This window comes from Opisthocomus hoazin, chromosome 9, assembly GCF_030867145.1.
Source record: "Opisthocomus hoazin isolate bOpiHoa1 chromosome 9, bOpiHoa1.hap1, whole genome shotgun sequence".
NCBI classification, from domain to species: domain Eukaryota; kingdom Metazoa; phylum Chordata; class Aves; order Opisthocomiformes; family Opisthocomidae; genus Opisthocomus; species Opisthocomus hoazin.
This window is the reverse complement of record NC_134422.1, coordinates 36239597-36255036: the sequence shown is the minus strand read 5'-3', so window position 1 is coordinate 36255036 and position 15440 is coordinate 36239597. Positions and strand designations below refer to the sequence as shown.

Here is a 15440-nt window from a genome sequence, read left to right as displayed (position 1 = left end):
AAAGTTGAAGACCAGCATGTGCCTTGCAATACAGAGAACCACAGAATGTTCGGGGTTGGAAGGGACCTCTGTGGGTCATCTAGTCCAACCCTCCTGCCAAAGCAGGGTCACCTACAGCAGACTGCACAGGACCTTGTTCAGGCGGGTCCTGAATATCTCCAGAGAAGAAGACTCCACAACCTCCCTGGGCAGCCTGTTCCAGTGCTCCGTCACCCTTAGAGTGAAGAAGTTCTTCCTCATGTTCAGACGGAACTTCCTGTGCTTCAGTTTGTGCCCATTGCCCCTTGTCCTGTCGCTGGGCACCACTGAAAAGAGTCTGGCCCCATCCTCCTGACACCCACCCTTGAGATGTTTATAAGCATTTATTAGGTCCCCTCGCAGCCTTCTCTTCTTCAGGCTGAACAAGCCCAGCTCCCTCAGCCTCTCCTCATAGGAGAGATGCTCCAGTCCCCTCATCATCCTCGTAGCCCTCTGCTGGACTCTCTCCAGTAGCTCCTCATCTTTCTTGAAGTGGGGAGCCCAGAACTGGACACAGTACTCCAGATGAGGCCTCACCAGGGCAGTGTACAGGGGAAGGAGAACCTCCCTCGACCTGCTGGCCACACTCTTCCTAATGCACCCCAGGATCCCATTAGCCTTAATGTGGAATAGAGAAGTAACTGCAGCCAACGTACTGATAGGATGGACTAGCAGATTTGCACACAGCATTTGAACAAAGTGTGCTCTGAAACATGCACGGTGGCCTTGAGCACTCATGAAATAACAATGGGCACACAAACCAATTTCCAGTGTGGGAAGGGGGCCACAATGTGAGAAAAGAACATTTAAGCTTTGAGAAATTTTGCAATAGAGCAAATAATTTTTTCTTTCAGTAAAGGTACACAGCAGCTTACAACACAGCAGTATGAAGCTAAAAATACGTGTATCAACAAATAGGTTAAATACTTGGATCTGTTTCAGTGTGATTCAAAACTTTCAGTGTTACTACCCACCCAAATGCCTCATTTCTACTACTTTGCATAAAATTAACCAGATTAAATTACATAGCATGCTCTGATTTTCCTCATATATTTTGATTGTCTCAAGCTAGCTGCACTGGCAGTAAATATCAGTAATATCAGTCATTTAGAAGAGGCAGATGAGCTCAGCCACATGTGACTCCTCACACAGTATCAGCATAAATCATCAGAAACAGCAACACCAGTTATTTTCTTCTTTCCACCCCTCCACTGTGCCCACACCAAGTAAAAACACAGGGAAAATAAAAATCAAAACAACCCAGAATAAAACCTCTAAAGTTATACTGGTATCTAACGTCCCATTCGATTGACCTGCATTGTAGGACCTACACCCTGGGAAATACTCAGTATTTAATTGGTCATGGGCCTGAGCAAGCTGGTCTATGTGGATATGCTTTAAGCAAGAGTTTTGGCTGGAATACGCTCTGTAGAGCCCTTCCAAACAAAATTACTCTATGAGGATGTGGGGCACACAAGACCCATTCCAACATCCCACAATGTCCTTCAGAGTGTCCAGTCCAAGGCATAAGATATGACTGTATGGAAAGCAGCACTGTACATCTGCAGGCTACGAAGATCTGCACATAGAACAGCTGGGGAGGAAGGGAACATCGGTCAGCAAGCTCTGCAGGCAGGCACTGGATAACATGCCATGCAATATTAAAGACATTACAAAGCACAAATGATGATTTTATGGAATAGCAAGCAGGTACGTGCAGCTTCTGCATGAAGAGTACAGATCCTCTGAAGAAAGGTCCGACATCCCTACAGATATGAAATCGCTATGGTTATCACCTCATGGATCCTGCTGCACCTCCAAAGGCAAAGCACATTACACATGCTCCCATCCCAAGAGTTGCACTGGTGTGCACTGTCACACCAGTACTAAGCTGCTCCTCAGGACCATGACATTTCAGCATAGACAGGGACTATAAAATGGCCACTGTAACTGTACACTGACACAGTCAGGGCACAGAGTCCCAGTGAGAGACATCACAGATTTAGTTTAGAATTATTTCCTCCTAGCCCAAGACCTTCAGAATTGTATTACAGGACAATTATAATAAAACTAGTACATGAAAAAAGAGAAGTAATAATTGAGCATCACCCTCATTCACCCATTCTTCTGCCATGCCTGGAAACAGATAACCTCCTTCCACTCCCATCATTGGCCTATGAAACAAATAACAGAAGAAATTATTCTTTGTCACCTATTACCAGGGCTTAAGAAATCAACTTGTCTCCTTTGCAGCCCAACTCCTTCTATTCCTATTAGAATAAAATCGACTTTAGCTTCACCTTCCCTGCTTTTCAGGGACTTTTCACTGGTGTTGGATTCAAGACACTGAATATGGATCATCCAACAGAGGCCTAATGCATATCCTTAATACAATCACTTACCTTTCCTTTTTTTCCCAAGTTTTCAAACTGAATGTCCCCAAAGGCATCAGTAGGAAGTTCCTTAGTGTGCTTCTTGTAATTCCATTTTTCACTGGTATTAATCCGAGTGCCCTCTATGTGTTGATTTTCAGGGTATCCACATTTGCATAAATTGCCTCTGAAAGAAGAGTGAATAGACACAAAACCCCATGGTTATCATCCTGAGCACAGAAAGGTAAGCTCCGATACGTTTATTAACAAGAGACAGAAATTTTTCACAGCTGAAACCACCTTTAACAGTTCTGCCTAATCAGGACATTTCCAAGAAGTGTCATTCGGCAGCAAAGCTGGAGCCAGTAGGACACAGGGTGCCTATGGTAGGCGTCAGGTCCAGTGCGAAGTCTGCGAGCAGGGTTGTACCAACACGACCCAGCAAGCCAAGCAGCAGGTGGAGCTACGGAACCAGTTGTGCAGAGGACTCTGCTTGGATTTCCTATGCTTCAAATGCACAGCCAAGAGGAACCAGCTCTTAGCTGAGAGCAGCATCTAACCATGTTCCTCCCACTACAACCTGCCTCTGTGTAGCACTGGGCAACGGAGTGGAGTGAGTCTCAGGAACCAGTCTGTGCTGAGGGATGAGCTGGATGGGCCTTCCCTGTTTGACCTCTTTCATTATCACGTACCAGCAGCTTAAATTTGACACCCCACAACCGTGCACAGAAATGAAAAAAACATAACCCAGCATCAGACACCACCAGAAATGACCTCATCAACTGCTAACCTGATGGGTACAAATTATTTCTTTCCCTTTTCATGCTCTCAACCAGATATGAAGAGCTCCCTAAGGTGACTACTAAGTGTAAACCCTTTCCATCCAAACCCAGGACCTGGCTGGTGTCTAAGCATGCCTAAGACACATTCACACCAAGAGAGAACGGACATCTGGTCTCTGAGTAGATTTTGCAGACAGGTTGCTGTGTTCCTAGCACGGTTCCCCCATCATCACCCCTGTCCACTGCACAGCATGGTGTGCAGTCACTACCAATGCCCTCCTCACCAGTGGTAAAATGGCATTAATGGGAGGAAGAATCTGCACTTCGGCTGTGCAGGACTAGTCGGGAAAGCTTAGAGAACCCTTTTCCTAGGAAAAGCTGCAGCACAGACCATGAAATCTTCTGCATAGCCTATATCCCTGCTTCCTCAGAGGCCATGAAGAAAGGGTCCTTGCTTACGAAAAGACAGAGTTGACTGACAACTGTAGCCAACCAAGTACAGTAAGCACTGTCAACAGCAATGAGAGGGAGCAAGAGTGGCCCCTACACTCTAGGTTAACAAACAACAAGCTAAACATTTGTACAATGTTGATTTTGCTAAGAGCACAACAAAGTAGCTGGATAGACAAAGCAAGAGGAACAACGCTAGTAACAGCACTGTGCAATCTGGCAACATACAGAACCAAAAATGCATCAGCCCAAAAGAATTAAGATGAGGGCATTAATTTGTGTGCTTACAGTGACCTTTATACCTAACTTGCAGATTGCAAAGGTGAGATAGAGTCATGCTCTCCTGTGAAGGCTGTAAAGGTAAGTCACAGTGTGCTTGTCTGAAGGAGAGAAAACATAGGTGGTTTCTTTTACTCCGCTGTAGCTTGCGAATAAAACAACTTACCTTAAAAAGAGACAAAAAACCCTGCAAGTTATAAAGTATGACTTGTGATCCTTTCCCAGTGGGATTGTAGGAGGAGAAGGTAAGAACCAGCTCACCATCCTTTGGTGGTCCTTTGCCAGACACCCCATTTCAGGTAGCAGAAGAGGACGCTGAGTAAGACTTTCTGAAATGAGACTGATTTCCCTACTCCTCTCTCTCAAAGGCATCTCTCCTCCCAGCTTCAGAGGAAAGTGGAGTTACTGAGAGCTCTCAGGGCTCTGTATTAGGAACTCTGCAGCTGCATTAGTTTGATCACTTTTCTCCCGAGATTACAAAAGAAACCCGAAAAAAACAAAAGCAATATTATAGTCCTCAAACTTTGCATAAGCACTCGTGCCTGGACAAGGAGCAGGTATAAACATCCCATCTTAAGAGAACATCAGCCTGAGCAAAACCTAGCAGCTGCATCTCTCTGCTGTAAAGCCTTGTGCATGAATTGATTTGGGTTTAAAAGGAAAATTTAAATTACGCAAAGCTCTCATGCATACATACTTTGTTATCCACCAATACTAATACTGGCACTGCATCCCTAAAAGCACCTATATATTGCCACGATTATGCTTCAGACAGGGAATTTGATACTAAAGCCCTTGAACAGAGCTGCTGGGAGGCATGCTGACAGAGTGAGCATGAAGGTCAGGTTCCTAGTTTTGCATCAAGTTAGTTGTGGAGCACCTCAGACTGATGTATTTCCAGTTTTTACACAAACCCCTGATAGTCTACAGCAGTGGTCTCCAGAGTGGGGGGTGCATTAAATAAGCTTTAAAAAAATTAATAATAGTGTTTGTTTCATCTTTTATCTCACCCTTTTCTAATTGCTATTTTCTGTGTATATTTTATAACGTACATAATATCAGCACAGTAGTAGATGTATATCGTTTATAAACAAACATATTGGGGGCATGCTCAAAATTTTTTTACTGATGGGGTGCACAATCAAAATAGTTTGGAGAGCACTGATCTAGACCTGGGGGAATCACTCCCGGGGGCCTGTTTGACCACCAGACTTCCAGGTTTTTTGACCATGACTGCAGAATACCCCGGGCATATGCAAAGGTGCCAAACAAGCAGTGACAATGAACTAAGTTGTACAAAGGAGACGGCGGTGAGGTTGTGCTGCTACATTCAGACTCTTAACAAAAAAACCAAAGTTTGCTCCCTGCCCAACCCCTGCCACTTGGCAGAAATACCTTCAGCTCCCAGCCCTCCACGCCTGTAAAACAAGAGAAAAATGTCTGCTTACGTTGACTTGGTGTCTTTTGTAAAAAAGACACATTCTCTCTTCTTAAAGTTTTCTTGGATGAAGTTGACCAAATCCTTGAAAATAATTTAAAAACAAAAATAATTACTTCCGATAACTCATGAAGAGAAGAAACCTCAGTAACCACATAGTCAGTTGAAACACAAAGAAATTTGGTGCAAATTCGTAAGTCTCCTTTCTCAAAGTGGATGATGGGAGGAAGTATGGATGGGAGTTGACAGGACACAGAAGACTACTAAAAAGCACAAACAGGAATTCCAAAAACCATGCAATATCAATATTTTCATAACTATCAAGCACAATATATACTAAAGAGGCAAAAGGTATGACTTCCCCCTCCAAAAAAAGAAATCTTGAACAGAAAAACAGATTTGATGTCCTAAGAGTTGCTGGAGACCCTATTTTAATTTCAGCTTTTAACACAAAAGACCCACACAGAAAACGTTTCGCTTGAGCGGAGTGGCACAGTTAGCTGTAGGCTACAGAGTATTTCTATTTGCGTGCGTTGTCATTCTTCCAAATAACTTGCAGCACTGACAATATTTTTCAAACAGTGGTTGACTCTGGTCTAGATCCTGCTTAGCAGACTGATCTTCCCAAAGAAGAAAAAAAAAAAAAAAAAAAATTACATTAACGTCCTCTTGGGTAGGGGCTATTTTAATTCAACACAAAAAGACCCCAGCAAGAGACCCGAACAACTGAAGTCATGCTTTATGTGAGCTCAGTGGAACGCAAAGCCTCTCCAGCTTGTTTAACCATTAACTTATATATTAACCTTGAAACTCCACAAGTGTGCAGGGGAAGCTTTCAAACCTGAGAAATGCAAATTCATTCCTAATCTGCCTCTGCAAGCTAGGAAAGCAGGGGAAAAAAGTTACTTGCTGATAAAAGTTTGCGAGCTTTGTTTTTAAGCACAGCTTGGATTTGCAAGATTTAGCTTGGGATGGAAAGGGGAGGCATACAGCTACAGATTAGTTTACCATTTTGGCAGAACACTTGTAGTTAAACAGCAGTTAGAGGAAGCCATTCCAATTAGAAAAGCATTCTTTGAAAAGGACTATAATGCCCATAACAAAGAAAATGCAGGAGAATACAGTTAGCCGGTATAACCCAAAATGATACAAGACCAAAAAAAACTAGGAATGGGGGGGGAGTGTGAGTGGGAACGACTTGCTAAAGCCTTAAGAGCTAGTCATTAGGCATCTTGCAAGCCCATCAGAAGCAAGAAATCTGGCAGACAATCGCTGTGATCAGCAAACGACTGAGGCTTTTCAAGGGGTGTTTAACATAATTCTATGTTGTCTGCCTTTGCCATGAAGTTGCACGAAGAGGTTGGGATTCCTCTTTATAGAGACAGAGGATTTGTCTCTAACTGAAAAGTGAAAAAGGATTTAAAATCATAAGTGACTAAGGATGTACAATAAAGAATTATAGGGATCAAAAGGAATGCAGTACATCCTCGGACTTTCAGCATGTCAGCAAAGCACCACTATTGCTTGAGGAGTCACAGGCTGGGAAAGCTTCTCCATCAAGGGAAAACTCACAGATCAATCATCTTTCTCCTGACACAACCTATTTCATAACCCCTGTGGCCCACTACCCAAGACAACACCCCAGCATATCAAGGGTGTACCAGATACTCACGGCGTCGCTGCAGGACACGTCTATGCTGCGAGACATGCTGGAATAGAGGAGTCTGGAATTCTCAAAATTGCCATTTCTTCGGTGTCTCATGGTGCTCATAGCAACCTGAAAGAACATGGCAGAGGGGGAGGTGAAGGAGCAATGATCATTTCCTTCACCAGATAAAAACCAGCAAGAACACTTCGTGCCCTAGGAAGGCAAGGGAGAGAATTAGGAAGTGTACCGATTCCCAAAATGTGAAACTAACATTCAGAGAAAAGTTTGTCTCTGATTTTATACCACAAAGAGACTTTCCGCTTTCTTTCCCACTCTAAAAAGAACTCCAAGTCAACATGCTTTAAGAAAGGAGTACACCTTCTACGCCATCCTATTCAATTCACTGCCATATCTCAACTCTTTCCCTTCCCATTGCTGATGGGCAGGCTAAGGAACTTGTGCTATTCAGTGTTTCTATACAGTGTTTCAGCAGTCCCTAATCCAGTCTATATACAAATTAAGTGGGATATTAAGAAGAAACATTTCAATTACAGAGAAAATAAACTACAGTGTAAGAAGTAGTTGGTCTGGCAGAACACCAGAAGTTTAGAGTAGATGCAGCACCTGAACATGTAACCCTCCGTCTCTGTCCACCCCTGTAACAAGGATAGTCAACATGTCTGATCTGAAGAATAAGTGGATTTAAGTTTATTGTATCCAAAAGTTAACAAGTCACCCTTGGAAGTAAACACACTTCAGTTGCCCTCTAGAGCAGATTCACCTCGCTGGCTTTGAAGGAGCATCACTTCATTTGCACCAAGCACAAAACAAAATTTTATTTATGCTAACAGCAAATACTTCAATTCCCTTTATGTTACTTTGCAAAATAGTATTGAAAAAGCTCTTTTCCTGAAAGGAAGGCTGGCAGCCAGCTAATGTGGCAAGGTCAAATTCTGCTTTGCCTTCCAACGCTGTTTTCTCTCCTGCCTCTTCCTCTCGCTGGGTACACTGGGCTTGCCTCTCAGGTGATAGTGCCGCTGTATGGTGAAACGCATCCCTGCCAGACACAGGCACACGCATTCTCCAGCTCTGATGAAGCATCCCTGTGTAAATACATCATTTCTAAGACCCCAAAAAACGAGCAAGTGTGAAACAATTTACTTGGGGCCCTCAACACAGCAGGAATGGCAGAGGCGGTGGGAAGCTGTAGTCATAAATAGAACAATGGAACATGATGTGAGCAATTCCCAAAGCAGGAAAGAAGAGGTAAGTTTCCGCAAAAACATGTGTATTTATACTTCACAGCTATTTTAAAAATGCTTCAAAAAATGTTTCATGTTGAGGGGGAGTACGATTGACTCAGTGTTGTTTACTGTGCATGGTAGAAGTCCACAGCTACTTCCCTCAAGTTCTTTGGCATGCCTGGGATCTCCATCACTCTGTAGGTGACAGCAGGGTGCAGAAAAAGCCTCCTGTCTCCATCCCACCTTCTGCATGTAATAGGAATGGTTTAAAGACAAGAAAAGGCAAAAGGCTAGAAAGTGCATTTCAGCATATTGCAACCCAAGAAACTGGCACAGTGCAGTTGTCCCCAGCTTTTGCAGTTGTTTAAGTCTCATTTATTCTGCACTGATTTAGTGTATGAAAGTAGGATGCCCAAAAGGTTACCTGCACTCAATTCAGGCACAGGTTTTAATTTGACCACATAGAACCAGTACCTACAGAAAGCCAGTGATCACCAAAACCCTGGAGGAACAAACAGTTGTAATGAGGAAAAAGCAACGCCCGCCCCTCCAAGAACGGCCAAGAGCCCACTGTTTCAAACAGGGCTGGTATTATTGTTGCAGAGAGAAGACCCTATTGCAAAGGCATGGATCCCTCCAGAAAAAGAAGAAAGGAAGGCTGTATACCCTCTGCAAAACAAAAACAGCTAAAAATCTCATCTCAGGCCTCCCAAGACAACACTGAGCTAACTTGCATGCCATGAGAGGATCATGTAATACCACGATTCAGACACAAACCTGAAAACCCAGTACACAGCCTGGCCATTTGGTTACATTTCAGGCACCTGAGCTTCTAAGCACCATACCACCTTCCACAGACCCCCACCAGGAGGATTCAAGATTCTCAGCTCAGAGGAGTAACAACATAAAACCCACCCTTTCTGTTGAAACCCAACAGTGTATCATCTCTTCACATCTCTTTGGAACTCGTTAGAGAGAAAATGCTGTATGGAGAAGTCCTCCATCTCCTGTCATCATCTTTCCTTGACTTTTTACTTCGAAATACTGATCCAAAAGTGACTTCTCAAAATACACACCATTGAGAGCTACAGTTGTGCTAGCCTAAGCCTTCCACTCGGGAACTCTTTTCAGCTGCTGATAAACGTCAGGCTACACTCAAGGTTTCAGGCAGTGGGTCTGCCTCAAACCAGTTTATTTCCTTTCAGCGCTGCAGAAAGGTGTTTGGCTGTTTCTCAGGTAGAAGCTGCAGAAGCAAACAGAGCACACTTCTGCTGTGAAGTTCTTCATCTCCTTAGTGTTAATAATTCTAGGACTTCTCATCTTCCGAGCAAGGATAGAAATCTGGCAACCTCTGTGCCAGATACAGGAAAAGATTTCGTAGCAAACTTACTGAAACAGCTCATAACAACAAAACATTAGAAGAAACTGACCCCCAAAGAGGCCACCAGTGTGGTCATGCCAAGAAGCATGGCTTTATTTGCCCAGGAACTTGCAAGGGTCTGTGGCAGGAGAGAGCATCTGTTCCTTTCAGAGTATCTGCTCAAGGGCCTTTTCCATGCAAAAATGGATAAGAAAAGGAGGAAGCCATAAACAAGAACAAATAGAGAGGAAAACCTGAAAGGCAGTAAGGGAGGGGGTGGTGAGACCCAAGCCTCATCAACCACACTAATTGGTAAGGGTATGTGGAATGTGGGAATGTTTATTCCAGCAGGGTTATCTGATGGGGTGGGCTTATCAAATGGGACACTAAGGAAAAAGGGGAAGCCATACACAAAATATAAAGAGGCTCAAACCTGGCAAGCAAACATCACGGAGACAAAGACAAGAAAAAACACCTTGCGAGTCACAGTAATTGGTGGGTTAGCAAGAAGCTTCATGCAAACTGGGACTTTGCAGCTGGTAATGATGCAAACCTGGGGTTCAAGCATGTTGGAAAGGGGCCAGTGGAACCCTGCCAGCTGAGGAGGGGAAAGCAGATGGGGAGGAACAAAGGAGCAATAGGCAGAAAGGGGTACAAAAGGGGCCCTTTGCATGTGAAATAGAGCCAGTTGTTGCACTTGTCTGGCTGAGCCCTCCACCTGATCACTGCAGTCCCTCGTAGCTTCTCAACAAATTAATTCTTACCTATCCGGGCAGGGGTGCTGGGCAGAGGGGCCATGCCAGTTCCAAAGGGATCTGCAAATGTACATGGACTTGTGAACCCCATGAGTGCCATGTGTGTGCCTGCACTAGTGACTTCCCATCTCCGCCGGCCATATGGGAGAGGCTGTCAAAGCAGCACCTGATTACCATAGCTCAGAGCTCCATTAAAGGAGCATGAAGCACTAGAAGCTTGCCAAAAGCAGTCAAACGACCATTTCTGCTCATTACTTTCCCAAGTAATTACCTTTTCAGCTCCCATTTCAGGGCCAATGGAGCCTTGTGCTGGGCATCCATGAAGTGAGATCCAGGGAACCACATGTGAATCATTTAGCGACTTGGCTAGCATCACTCATGCACTGACATGCAAGACCAAACACAGTGGGTCTGGCTATACAGCCTGGCTTTACCTTTCCTAAGTATGCGACCACCCGTTGTCTGCCTATAGGCCTGCCTGGCTTTTCACCAGCCCTTCAAACACCACACAAGTCCAGGATCCTGCAGGTAACAGCCCCCTTCCCTGCATGACCCTAGCTTCAGAGCAGATCAAGAAGGACCTAGGTAAACAAGACGTCTAACAAAAGACTGGTAGCTCTCATGTTGTGTTTCCAAACAGGGCGGGCTACAAGACGACAGGTAAGACTGGTGTTGGGATTATGACAGGTTTCACTCAGCACCCTGAACATTTTAGAAATCCTCCTTCCCTCCCCAAGCAGCACATGAGCTTTGCACATTTTACCTAGTGCAAGGATGGTTTCCACGCGTGAGCTAGAAGCAGAGAAGCAACTGTCACAGCCCTAGCAGTTCCTCTTCTAGAAAGACAGACTGCCGGAGGAATTTAGATGGCTGCAGCCACAAAGCAATCATCCTGCTCTTATCGAGTGTTAACTTTGGTAACAGTCAAGACAATGATGACAGAGTGTTGTCCCTAAAAACACCAGATTGTTTAAAATAAAGCGAAAACACCCGCCCCCCCCCCCCCCCATCACTTATTTAACTAAGACTGGTAACTGTGCATTGGGAGACATATTTCCTAACAACTCAGTAAGCAATTCTTACCATTTCATACAATCGATGTTAGGTGTAAAGATGTTTTTAAAGCAGTAATTCAAGATAAGAGTTCCACAGGGGGGAATACATTTTGGTCTCAATCTATGCAACATATTTATTAGCAGTTTCACTTGTTGATTTGTTTAATAAGTTAACATCAGAAAAGTGACTATGGACATAACTGTACAGAGAGAAGATTAAAAGGAAATGAGGGCATTAAATTATTCATTCAACACACTAAAGATTTTCAAGTTTGTCTCCCTGCATTTGTAAATAATTGATCAGAATGAACGTGCTACAAACAAACTGGAAAAAGTTAGTGAGAATGCAAAGGAACCCTGAAAACCTGGGACTTGTTTTTAAGTCTAAGTTTTGAAGTGCTGCATTGATACCTCAGTGTTTAGCTGATATTTCTGGGTGAAGCTCATTAGCTCCACGTGTGTTAAAGTATGAACAATTGCTGTGTTATTTCTAAAAGACGTGACACAGCTGTAGTCTATGTAATAGGCAAATACAGTTCATTTTCCATCACATTTCCAATCCATTAAATATACAGAAAGACATTTTTAAAGCACAGACTAGTGCTTTAAAGCATAACCTAACACATTTTGAGAGTAATAAACATTAGATAAACACCAGAGTAATCCTTTCAGTATAAGTCTATTACTATGACTTCCACAGCACTTGAAGGAGCATATTCCAAGGAAATCTTCAGCCTGGAAGTGACTACTGAGAAAAAAAAGTGACAAAAAATAACTAGCTCTAAAGAGGCTTTAATAAATAGGCTTTTAAAAGCTTGTCTGCAACTGAAAAATCAAGACTAGCTTCCATTCTCGGAAAGGTTTCAGATAAATCTAACCACTACTGCTATTAACATAATTCTATCAACTGGCTTTATGTGAAAGCTTCCAAAAAGAAAACAGTGTTGCCAAACATCAGACACACAGCTCTTCAATTTCAGCATATTAAAAGTACACACTCTTAAGCACAGAAAAAACAATGCCTAATCACTTACCACTGCAGAGCACTTAGCAAAGTCTCCAGGATATGCCCCAGCAATCCTACTAAAATCATTACTGAAAGAGGAAGGTTTTGATATACTTCAGCTTGCAAAGCCCCACCTTTCTGTGTCATGCTTTCCTGTTAAGGGAGGGCACAGAGGAAGAGAGAATGCACAGGAGCAAGCAACAGCAGGGTTATTCACCAATAATGAAGGCAGGCATAACTGCAGAAGGACCCAGGGAAGTAAGAGCTGCAAGTCATTTGTAAGAGAACAGCAATGCTTCTGTCCCACGTGCTGCCAATGTACTGTCAAAACTGACAACAATCCTGCAACTAAATTTATGCAATCAACAGCACTATTAATAAAACAGAAGTATAAGAAAATGCTTGTGAGAATAAATAATTAAATTTTAATGCATCAAAAGATAATGAATCAGTTCTAAAATATACACTTGTTAATCTAACTTACTATGAAATTGTTGAAACCCTGGTGACTACAACAGAGGATTTTACAAGAACCAATATTTTTGATCCAACAAAGATCTTACTCTTGATTCCTTAATTTTTTGTCTGACCCTCATCAGTATAAAGTAATCTGGTTACCTTCTGCCTTTAACTTGAAGCAATTGACTTTGATAAGAGTGATTTCTACTGCTGTGACATTGACAGCGACTCCTTGGCAATCCAGATTGATCCCAGTCAACTCTCCTTGCAGAAACCAGAGCTATCTGGTGTGCTGCTGGAGAACCTTCTACATCCTTCTAATCACCCACTTTGGACAGATGTCACCACCCCATACAACCCTCCCACAGTCTTACTTCACTTTGCACTGCAGTTCATGTGCATGCAAGGAGGAAATGCATCCACCTCTAGATCCATAAGCAATCCCGGAGCAGCAGAGGGAAAGAACAAAGGCCACACCACTCAAAAGGCCCAGAACAAAGCAAGTATGTGTTGTAGTTGAAGATCTGTTGTTGAAAACACCACCATTAAAAACAAGCTGAAGTGTTTTGAGTTTCTGTTGACCGTCAAAAGCTCACAGCATTATAGCCTGGTAATCAGGGACGCCTTTAAACTGTGGAAGTGCATTCTGAAGCATGATCCCAGAGCATCCAGACCAGAGGACCTACTGCTGTGCACTGGGCTCCCTCTGCTCACACAGCTCCAGGCTTTTCTCCCCTTGGAAATCAAATGAAGGGAATAATGATGCACAGAGGAATCTGTTCCCAGCATGCCTTCAGTGAGCTACGACATGTAACTGGATAACCACTGAAAAAAGTCAGCAAAAGTACTTTTGTAGCTTTTGCACAAGCAGTAATGAGAAGTTTCAGCTGCACTTTTCTATCCAGTTACGGTGAGGCAGGTAAAGCTACTCTGCGAGGACCTGCAGTGGACAAGTAATTCTGCCAAGAGGCACTGGCAGAAGCTGGGTTTTTCCAGCCTGCAGCCTGACCTCAGAGCAATCTTTGCTTCTGTGATGGAGACAGCTTTATTCACCTTAAATCTCACATTACTTTGGCACTTAAGCATCTGCATTTGCATGAGTTTTCACTTAGGGGCTTAACTTTACACTGCAACATCTAAGGGCTCTGTCTGCCCTGCAATACACACTGCAGACCAGCAGTTAACGACTTAAGAACAGTCAGCTGCCACGCACTTCATTGCTCCATTTTCCTCTTGGCTTGGTTATCCAATTGGTTCCACTATGAAATACGGTAGCAAATAGACTGAACTTAAATGTCACTAGGATCACAAAATGGTAACCACACAAAACAAAGCCTTAACTAAAGCCATAAGGCCTGTAATGTCATACACGTCTCTGCACTTGCCTGTCATGTCAGAGCTATTATCACAAAGCCTGCCTTAAGCTGGTTTTAAAAAGAGGTTAAGAGTTTAAACTATTGGAGGCTACTGCAGTTTGCATTTTATTTGCTGTGTGCTGTCAAACTGATGCAAAAATTTCTATTTCATTTCCTTACTCAACCCAGACCCAGCAGTGTAGGATGCAGGTTCACCTCCATGCGAGAAATTTTTCCTAGAACAGCATGTTCCAGAGACCTTTTAAGTCAGGAGGGACCACCATCCTGCCCACCTGTATCACTTGTGTGTTCAGCCCAAAGATAGAACTCATCCAATCAATCCACTGCTCCTAAGAAACATACAGAAACACAAAGACTTGCAGCTAAGCCTGAGAGGGAGCTAAATTGCTTCTGTACATTTTCTGTCGTCGTATTTCACAAGCACAGAGTTTTCAGGGCCAGACAGCAGCGATGTGGCCGTGCATCAATATTGCTGAGGTGCTGAACATGAATCTTTGTTGTGGTCTATATTTGCAGTAAGTCCCTTAGTCACTGCCCTGTGAAACCAGTCTAGCTGATAACTCTCTCGAGAAGAAAAAGTAATGAGGACATAAATGGGGAGCTCATTCATCCCTTTAAAAAAAGTAGCTGCAGGGTTGAGGAACAAACCCTTCTGCCTGGTCCTATTACACACAGCAAACTTGGAGAGCAGACAGATGTTGGGGGCCACTTTGTGGTTCTCAAGTGTAGCAAATCCCCCCCCTGCCGTGAGCACCCCAAGGATAAGTCAAAGATTTTCTCTGAATGCAGCAAGAAGTTTTTACTCTACCCGGGCAAAGGTGATCAGTATTTCTCACAGCCAAGAGCTCCTCCATTGGCAGGAATTCACACTTCCCAGCATTTCTGCATTCTTGGTCTGAGAATACGCATGTAAGTATTCCAAACCTACAGTAATTAAACCAAGTGATACCAAATACACTGATATTTACTGTATTCCAGCAAAATCAGGTCTGTGTCCACCAAAGATTTCAGGGAGAATTTGTCAAACTACACAGAATTTGCTGTCTTTCCTAATTCAAAGAAAGTACACAACTCCAGTTTTGGACTAAACAGAGGTGAATATTTGTGAACAATAGAAAGGGTATTACCATGGATCCTGGCCAAACCATGTTTCTATGATTGACGAAGCAAGAGCCCTCATCCTCAGGATCAGCATTCA

The 15440-nt window shown here is 43.4% G+C and overlaps 1 protein-coding gene across 1 annotated transcript in view; it reads right to left on the bottom strand.

Moving 5' to 3' along the window:
- Positions 1-12468, bottom strand: part of TRPM8 (transient receptor potential cation channel subfamily M member 8) — a 51739-nt gene extending 39271 nt beyond the window's left edge. The window contains exons 1-4 of the mRNA XM_009932448.2: positions 12436-12468; positions 7012-7116; positions 5350-5423; positions 2421-2577 (exon numbers count right to left, since the gene is read on the bottom strand). Coding sequence (XP_009930750.2) covers positions 2421-2577; positions 5350-5423; positions 7012-7110 — 330 coding nt within the window. The 5' untranslated portion in view covers positions 7111-7116; positions 12436-12468. The remainder of the gene's footprint in view (positions 1-2420; positions 2578-5349; positions 5424-7011; positions 7117-12435) is intronic.
- Positions 12469-15440: the final 2972 nt, after the last annotated feature.